Source organism: Leucopleurus acutus (genome assembly GCF_964270905.1).
Source record: "Leucopleurus acutus genome assembly, chromosome: 2".
NCBI classification, from domain to species: Eukaryota; Metazoa; Chordata; class Mammalia; order Artiodactyla; family Delphinidae; genus Leucopleurus; species Leucopleurus acutus.
The window spans coordinates 173,958,877-173,968,650 of record NC_139143.1 but is presented as its reverse complement, the minus strand read 5'-3'; the positions used below and the strand labels follow the sequence as shown (position 1 = coordinate 173,968,650).

Sequence of the window (9,774 nt, the reverse complement as noted above, 5' to 3'; positions counted from 1 at the left end):
GGCACCCCTGAGACAGGTAGACCCTTTTCAAATCTTTCTCAACCTTGTGGCTATGTCAAGGAAAAGGCTTGGTGCTAATATGCCTTTCATAATGCCTCTCATATTTGCTCATACTTGAACAAAGAGAGACCGGACTTCAGACCCAGAGCCTTCCATGGGCAGCAGTGTCTGCTTGGTAAATCCAAATTACACATACAGGGTCCCACATCTTACTGTTGCCCTGTTCACTTTTTAATTCTTTTACTTTCTATGTTGCCTTTTGGAAGGTTTCTGTTGCTGTGTCTCCAAGTTTACTACTTTCTTTCATGATGTCTAATCTGCGATTAAGCCCATACAGTATACTTTTCATCTCAGACATGTACTTTTCATGTTGAGAAGTTCGATGTAGGTCTTTTTTTATATCTTCCTGTCTCTTCTTAACTTCTTGAACATGTGGAGTACAGCTATAGTAACTGTTTGACTTGTCCTTTTTTTTTTTTTTTTTTTTTTGGTGGCCATACTGCGCAGCTTGTGGGATCTTAGTTCCCCAACCAGGGATTTAACACAGGCCCTCGGCACTGAGAGTGCAGAGTCCTAACCGCTTGACTGCCAGGGAATTCCCTGATTTTTCTCTTAATTCAAACGTCTATGTCAGTTCTCGGTAAGTTTCGATTGATTTTTCTTCTCATTATGAGTCCTACTTTCCCGTTTCTCTGTTAGATGCTGGACATTGTGAACTTGATGTTTTTGGGTACTGGATATTTCTGTCTTTTTTTACAATGATTCTTACTCTTTGTTTTAGGCTGTAGTTAAATTATTCAGAAACAGTTTCTTTCAGGTCTTAACTTTTAAGATTTTTAGGCAAGACCCAAGCAGTGTTTAGTCTAGGACTAATTATTCTCCACTACTGAGGCAAATCCTCACTATACTACTCCATGAATTACGAGGTTTTCCAGTTCAGCTGGTGGAAAACACTATTCCTGGCCACACGTGAGGGCCAGGTGCTATTCTCCCCTCGGCCTCGAGTCGTTTCCTCACACACATATTCTGCCTGATACTTGAAGAGACCTCTGCGGACTTTCAGAGTTCTGTGTGCAGCTCCCACCTCTCCAACACTCTGTACTGTAAGATCTTGCCACTGTGGTGTCCCCAGACTTTCAGCTCTATCTCCTCAACGAAGGGCGCCCCTGGGCTCTGCCTGGGTTCTTCCGCCATGCGCCACAGGCTGGAAGTTCGCTAAAGACAGTAAGCTGAGGTGATCATAGGGCTACAGCTGTTTGTTTCCTCTCTTAGGAACCACTGGCCTTCCTTGATTTCCATTACCTTGAAAACTGCTGTTTTATACCATTTCAAGTGGCAAGGTAAATCCATCCCGTCACTCCATCTTGGCTGGAAGTAAGTCTTAACTCTTTTTTTTTTTCTGAAGTATAGTTGATTTACAATGTTGTGCCAGTCTCTGCTGTACAGCAAAGTGACTCAGTTATACTCCTGTTAATTCTTTCATTAGATTTTATAATTTTCTTCACGTAGGTCCTATGACTTCTCATTAGTCTCAGTAGACTCTCCTATGACTTCTCATTAAATTTGTGTCTCAGTAGATTCTTATTTTTATTGCTATTGTAACTATTTCCTCCCATCTCCATTTCTATGTATTTATTTCTACAGTGGAGAAAAAACTATTGATTTTTGTATATGTAACATGTGTTCTGAAATTGAAATATGCATTGGTCGTAAGTTTATTCAGCAGCAAGGAACAGGAAGATGAGAGGCAGGCATCCAGTGCCGGTGCAGCTGCTCAGCAATGCCAAAAGGAATGCAAGCTCTTCTCCACTCTCCTCAGCACACTGACTTTACCCTCATGCTTGTTACTTCATGGCACAGACGGCTGCTAAAACTCCAGGCCTCACATATGTGATCCAAGCTGGAAGGAAGGGGGAGGGAGTGGCAACTCCCTCACCAGGAAAGCAAAAGATTTCTCAGAATAATTAGATTGTGTCTTATTAGCCAGAACTATAACATTTGACCACCTGTAACAGCAAGTTGGTCTGGGGAAACAAATGTTTAGCTGGAAATTCTACCACAAATTCACCAAAAAAATCAGGGTTTGGATGGTTATGAAGAAAAGAGAATTGATATTGGACAGGTAACTAACACATCTACAAGCCACTCTTGCATTGTTAGAATAAACCCTGCTGTCTCATAGTGAATTATTCTTTTAAATACCTTGCCAGATTCTATTTGACAATGTTTCTTGACGTGATTTTGTTTAAGGCTATTGCAATACTCAGGACTAAAGACCTGAACTAAAGTTGTGGAAATGGGAAAAGAAACATATCTATTTTCAGAGGCAGCATCAAAGCCCTATGATCAGACCTGATTAACTGCACACAGATTAAATGCTAGAAGAAACAAAATAAGAGCAGAAATAGAAAGTACTACATGAATTTTAAAAGGGAACAATTACCAGTGTCATTAAATGTTCATTAAACACAAAAGCTGAAATATTTGTGAAATTTTCTCTGAATTTCAGATTTTTCTTAATTTGGAATGTCCTAATTAGGTACTTGTTACCATCACATAGAAAAAAATTATACCAATCTCTCACTCCTGACTTTTATTAAACTATTATTGCGATAATAGTACTGTGGCCTTTTTTAAGTTTTTATCTTTCAGATACATACTGAAATATTTATAGACGAAATTATATATTTAGTATTTGCTTCGAAATAACACAGGAGTTATACAGGGAAAAGTGGATAGAAACAAAGACAGAACAAAGATTGGCATTAAGTTAATAATTATTGAAGATGGGCATCGGGTATATGGGACTCATTGTACTATTCTGTCTTCTTTTGAATATGTTTGGAATTTCCTATAATAGAAAAATTTTTAATGTTTGTGGAATGGAAGCATGTATGTGTATATTTGTGTATATATAAATGTACAAATACAAATATTTATTTTAAATGATAAATTGTTTAGTAGGGATTCTATTCCACAAGACTTTTCCTTTTTTAAAAGGGAACTGTGCATAGTCAGTATTCATGGGAAGACAGTTCTGCTACTTCCTGAACTTGGTCCTAAGCAGCCCGGGTAGAGCCTATACCCACCCTCCAGCAGCCACTGCTCCCTTCCTCATCACCGTCCTTAGCTTCGGAGTCTACAACCCCAAATAGTTCCTGAGTCCAGCTCTAGATTTTGTCAAATTCATAAAAACATTCAAAGTAACAATGACTGCATTTACGTATGCTGCCAGCATTCTTAAAGCCAAAATGCTTCAAAGATTCAACAGTCATACACATTTAAAATACATAGAAAAATAATAGAATTTATACAAAGTAGATTTTTACAAAACAAGTACATTACAAGAAATACATTTTATATCCAAGCACAAAAATGTGGAAATATACATGGAAGTAGAAGTTTAAGAAAAAACATTTATTTTTAAATGCTGAGTGGAAAGGCATAGACTGAGTTCTGGTTTACTGGTGTAACTCTGAAGAGAACTTCAATTTGCTAGTAGAAATTTTCACTCCATTCTCAAGCTTCTAAACAGTTCCTGAAGGGATTAGACAGCTGTTCCTCTTTCCAAATTCTGTTTAATTTCAGCTGTATATTTCCCATAGAATCTTTCTGCCTTCTTGTTGAATTTGGCATTCCTTTCATTAATGTAGTCAATATCTGCATCATCATTATAGGGACGTCTCCGACTATATTTGTCTCGTTTTTCAATTCTGGGAGAAGAAAATAATTTATAAAATTCAAAACTGCCTTCTTTATTGATCTTAATAAAACATGGCCAAATAGAATAGAATCAGTACACTTAAGACTAGCACTTTGGGAAGGGGCGGGAAGAAGGCCAGTTTCATCAAGATGAAGTTGAAACTGCCAATTAACAGCACAACCCTGGGTATGAACCATGAAATTTAGTAAATACAAACTCATCTTTAGAATGTTTCTAGAAGAGCAATGCTACACTGCTAGGAACTGGACACATGAAGTATCACTTAACAGAAAATAATTACAACAGTAATTATATTAATAATAACCACAGCTAATATGAACAGAGTACACAGTATATACTAGACACTATTCTTAATACTTAAGTGTATTAGCTCCTATAACATAAATTCATTTTGCTCTGCCTGATCAGCATCAGGAAACACATTCCTATCAGTATTAAGAAACACAAATATACAAAGATAGATTTACTAGAACATTTGTACTTCTTCAAATCAAAGAGTGGAATGGTTGTTAAAGTAAAAACAAGAATAATTTCTTAAAGAATAATTTTCTTTATAATTTTCAATTATAACAATTCCATCAATATTTTGTTTCTTCATTCCAAATCATAGGGACTCAACCCATCCTTACTGTCTGTCCCCAAAACCACTAGAGATGCTAGGTCAGAAATTAGGAAGTATAATATCTGTCTTCTCAATTCATTCTAAGCATATTATGTCCATTTTGTCATTAAACGTTTAAAATTTCAGGCTGCTACACGGAGTACTCACTGTTTTTCCAGGTCTACGACCATCCTATCAATTTCCTCTGTGGAAGGCACATGTGTCCCATGAAGAAGACTGTTGGATGTTGGGTAAAACTCTTCCTCACTGGAAAGATGGCAACAGGGACTTGAATTAACACTGCAAGTGCTCCACATTTTCAAACTAAACTACCATTCATGATGAGAGATAAAATACATACATATCTTTATACTATGGGATCCTACCTTACCTTTTAAAAAAAAACAACACAGAATTAGAAGGGACAGAAGTAAGAAATCACTTATGCCAACACCTTCATTCTACAGATGAAAGAGCCCAGGGCCAGAGGTTAAAGGACTTGCTTCTAGGCTCAGGGTATTTCTCTTTCCACTACAGAAGGCCAACAAGCTGCAGCATGTTTCTATAAACAGTTTTACTGGGACACAGTCCATTTGTTTATATCTCCTCTACAGGCTGCTGCTGCTTTCACATCACAAGGACAGAGTGGAGTAGCTATGACAGAGAACACATAGCCCACAAAGCCTAAAATATTTACTATCTGGTCCTTTACAGCAGAAGTTCACCCATCCTGGCACTAAAGCATTCTGCGTCCCAAAATATCTGAATAACTATGATAATCTGGGTATTAAACTCTCAACACCCAGTCATAGTATGCCCAACTAGAAAGATAACCAGGTGGTTAGCTTAACTGCTGTGGATGAGCAATAGTGTCATCACGACCAGAAACTATTCTTAAACAGCTGTGGATAACCCATACCCAAGCACTGCAGTCTGTTTGTATTTATGTATGTACGTTTATATACATGCACAAGTACATCAATATCACTTCAGAAGGGCTTCCCTGGTGGCGCAGTGGTTAAGAATCCACCTGCCAAGGCAGGGGACATGGGTTTGAGCCCTGGTCCGGGAAGATCGCACATGCCGTGGAGCAACTAAGCCTGTGCGCCATAACTACTGAGCCTGTGCTCTAGAGCCCACAAGCCACAACTACTAAGCCCGGCTGCAACTACTGAAGCCTGCGCGCCTAGAGCCCATGCTCCGCAACAAGAGAAGCCACCGCAATGAGAAGCCTGTGCACCACAACGAAGTGTAGCCCCCGCTTGCCGCAACTAGAGAAAGCCTGCGCACAGCAACAAAGACCCAACGCAGCCAAAAATAATAAAATAAATAAATTTATAAATAAATAAATAAAGTGTAATGTTTAAAAAAAAAATCACTTCAGGATGAAAAAGGACTGGCATTAGTCCTGTCAACTTACTGCTTTTCTCTCAGTCTCTCATATGTTTCCATGTCCGGTTTTATCTGTTTGGTCAGCCGATGGTACTGGCGAAGCTGGGCAGCAGCATAATCTAAAAATAAAATGAGAATCGGAAATTATATATTTCCTTGTTTGGTCATTACTATTCAGAGAAAAATCAAAATTATTATTAGCAATATACGCACTAATCTAAGCAGAGCCTCTATCCTGAAGATGCTGATAATACAGGCTTTAATTTTAGCACAATGAGTAAAGGGATCCAGCTGCCTCGAGCACAGCCTTTTTTACTTCTACCCTATGAGATATGTCTGTATTTTTCTTGGGAGTAAGCCTCTTGGAGAATATTCCATGAAGGGGTATATCCTTTCTTAAAACCAGAAACACTGAAGGCAACGCTTACCTCACAGGCTCATTCAATAAAGTAAAGGTGAGTTTTACCTGAAAATCCCAGGTCGGGATTTTTCCTCCTCTTTTTCCTCTCCCATCTTTCTGCATCTTCTGCACTGATCTCTAGCAACTTCACTTTCTCGTAGTCTTCCCCTCTTGCTGCACATTCCTGAAAAAGAAAGGAAAAAAGCTAATGCCTGCCCAAATGATTCAAGCAATTATTTGACCTATTTTAAATAAAGATATCCAGCAATACATTAAAAATAATGGTTAATATTTGAAGGAAATTTGATAATCTACTATGGTATATAAGAAGTGAGTACATCAATCTAAAAAATAATACTTATTCAACATTTATCAAGTGTCAGACCCTTTTTTAAATGTTTTACATGCATTGACTCATTTAATTCATAATTAACTCAAATAATTATTACAGGTTCCATTTTACAGATGAGAAAACATAGGCACAGAGAGGTTAAATTACTTACCCAAAGCTTGGTAGCTGGTAAAAAGCATTTTTTACTGCCTTAATACTCTAGAAAGATTGAATAAACCACTTATGAAAATAGCGGAGTAGTTCCTAACCTTTTTCTTTTCTTCTTCTTGTAGTTCCCATTCCAAACGAGCTTTTTTGGCTTCCCAATTTGCAGGTAACTTAAGTCTTTTATCTTCTTCAACAACTTCCTGGTGATTTAATTTACGAGCTTCATTCTAAAACCATAAACGCAAAAAGGCTATCGGCTGAAACATGAAAATAAATCCAAACAAATATTTCCCTCTTTGAGGAAGGTCAAGACACGTTAACAAGGGGACTCCATTTTACCCTAAAAGCAAGAGAACCATCAGAGGATTTTAAGCAAGGAAACGGCCTAATTAGGGCTCATTTGTATACAGTCAAGAAATGTGTTGAGCTGCACTAGTTTGCTGTGCCAAAGGCCTGGGCGTTAATGTTTCACATTATGAGAAAGATATTCTACTTTCAATTCTCTTTTAATCCTGACTGATGCAAAGAAGAAGCCTCAATTTGGGGCTGGGGGCTTTAATACCTATCATAATATCTCTAACCTTTCCCAAGTGCCCCCTCCTCTTTAGATATTTTAGCACTTTACATCATGTCAAATGAAAGGCATTTTCCATTTAAATTACTGTATGTAGAGTCTGTTTTATATACTGCATAAAACAAAATAACTGCATAAAACAAAATAACTGCATAAAACAAAATGAGTATACCATCTTAGGGACAACTTAAGTTAGATGTTTCTTGGGTTACAGGCTGGTGGCCGTTAGTCCAGGAAGACATGTCTCTTAATCCAACCCCATGTTCTTTACACAGTCCCTCCAAGTAAATATGTAAGTGTGCTGAATTCTTTATTAAATTTTTCTGGGTAAAGAGAAAAACCCAGAACATTCGTCTCAACAACCATCCCTCACATACTCTTGGCTCTGACAATGCCCTCCAGTTGAAGACACCAAGAACACATGTGTAGTCAAACAAAGTTGTGTGTATTGCATTGAAGGAAACAGCAAACCATGGGGAACTGAAGGCATTTCAGTGAGAGGGTGTTAGGAGGAGCCACTTACAGGATTTGAGTTTGTATCAGGTGACTGGAGGGAAAGGTTCAAGGAAGCATGGTGTGCCCTGGATTAGGCACTGTCAGAAAGCCAGGGCATTCTATGACTGGGTATCTTCAGTTTTTATACAGGAAGCAGAACTAATGGAGTGAGGCTAGTGCTGTATTTGTCACTGGTGTTAGCAGAAGTGGGTGCTGTGTGGTCATTTCTGTGGTTTCAACAGTTTTGTTTTCGTCACACTGTGACAGTCAGAGTGATGTTGGAGTTTTGTGAAACCATGGCCAAGCTACCAGTCAGGCCCCTTTGAGGTGAAACAGTCAAGAGCTGCTTTTTTGTTTCTCAGCTCCAACTGCAGCCAGTTGTTTGCTGGACTCTTATCCTTGACATGAATTCTCTTCCTCTGCATTTGTTCCCTCTGCTTAGATATTTCTTCCTCAAACTTCTTTATTTTTCTGCTAACATCTTACTCATCTTTATAGCAGTACTTTAGGTGTCACCTCGTATACGAGGCACTCCCTGGGGGCCCCTAAACTATACCAATCTCTCCTTCACTGCACTCCCAAGGCACTTTGTTCCTCACTCAAGCATGGCATTTATCACAATATAATTTCTATCTAGAACGTCTCCTCTACTTAAGAGCAGAGGGCTTATCTTATTTCTATCTAGAACGTCTCCTCTACTTAAGAGCAGAGGGCTTATCTTACTCATCTAGTTCCCCACCTACTAGCTGAACCACTGACCCTATAGACTTCCCGAGATTTGCTGATTATTTTTGAATGAAGAGGCAACCAGCTTTCTTACTGGACAAGTTTCTTCCAGTCTCTAGCTCCACACATTTCCCTAGGTAAAATGAAGAGTTTACTAGAATCATACAGGACGCAGGCGGTTAGTAACAGAGACCCCCAAACTAGCCCAACTAAGTTAAAACAGATGGGGGTGAAAGAAAGCTTGGTGAAAGCATGTCCCTTTCCAAAAGTGACTACAGTGCCTTGCCAGGTTGAGAAGCATCGGGACTAAACTTTCATCAAGCTCTGCGAGTCTGTCACACGCGCTGGTGCGGCTTCCTCGTCGCTCCACAAACGCGCACGGGCCTGGCCACGTGACAGGTCTCAGCTGGCCTCTGGGGCGACTCACCCGCTTCAGGTGCAGCTCCCGGAATTTGCGCAGTCTCTGTTCGCGCTTCTGGGCGGCCAGCTCCTCGGCCGCCGCAGAGGGCTGCTGTTCCTCCGCGCCGCCTACCGGCACCTGTGGCGGAGGACAGGCTGGAGTTGGGGCCGGTTCTCCCCGGAGAGCCCAGGCGGATTACCCGCGGGTCCCGACAGCCCAGGCCGGGCCCTCACCGCCGACCCAGGCCCCAAAGTATCTGCGCCTTCCTGGCCTGGCACACAAGCACCTCCTCCACCTCTCGCCTTTGCCGTCCCTCAGAGCCCTCCCCAACTAAAACCCCTGGAAAGAGCCGGCAGCACGCACCTTCTCTGCTGCAGTCGCAGCCGCCATCACAACCTTTCCTCGCCCACTTCCGGCAACAACCCAGAGCACTTCCGCCGGCCTTCGGACTGCAGCGTCAATACAGATTAATAGCCTAATATAAGCCCCGCCCCTTCCTGTCAGCCTCAGGAATTTAGGGCCAATCCCTGCCCCTTTTGGCAGTGAGACGTTTCCAATTGGGCAGGGCCTTGCGCAGCCGCAAAAGGCCGCAGAGGCGGGGGCCGGAAGGGTGGAGGCTGAGAGAGAAGCACTGGGGGTTTCGGTAGAGGGTGGCTAGGTAGGAACGGTGGAGCTGGGAGCCTCGTGGAAAGTCACGTCAACTGTGTGCTGCACCCTTGAGCGAAAAGTGCTTTCCATTCACCGCTTAACCTGTGTCACCTCCTCCGAGGCAGGTCTCCCCTGACTACGTTGTATCGCGTAGGCCCTTAGTACTGTCATATGTTACCATTTTCTTTCTCTTTAATATATGTAAGATGTTTTTCTCGTTGTTCGTTTTCTTTTTCCCCAACGACGTTGTAAACTGCAGGAGAGCAGGACCCGTCCCATCCTGTTCGTTCTTCCGTGCTCAGCGGTGAAACTGCG

The 9,774-nt window shown here is 41.0% G+C and overlaps 1 protein-coding gene across 1 annotated transcript; it reads right to left on the bottom strand.

The window, feature by feature from the left end:
* Positions 1-3,287: 3,287 nt before the first annotated feature.
* Positions 3,288-9,239, bottom strand: LOC309979079 (pre-mRNA-splicing factor SYF2). The gene is made up of 7 exons (XM_082865684.1): positions 9,175-9,239; positions 8,839-8,949; positions 6,718-6,843; positions 6,184-6,301; positions 5,746-5,836; positions 4,494-4,592; positions 3,288-3,713 (listed from the first exon to the last, which is right to left on the bottom strand). The coding sequence occupies exons 1-7, from the start codon at positions 9,199-9,201 to the stop codon at positions 3,548-3,550; spliced, it is 738 nt and encodes a 245-aa protein (XP_082721810.1). The 5' UTR covers positions 9,202-9,239; the 3' UTR covers positions 3,288-3,547.
* Between the last annotated feature and the right edge of the window lie 535 nt (positions 9,240-9,774).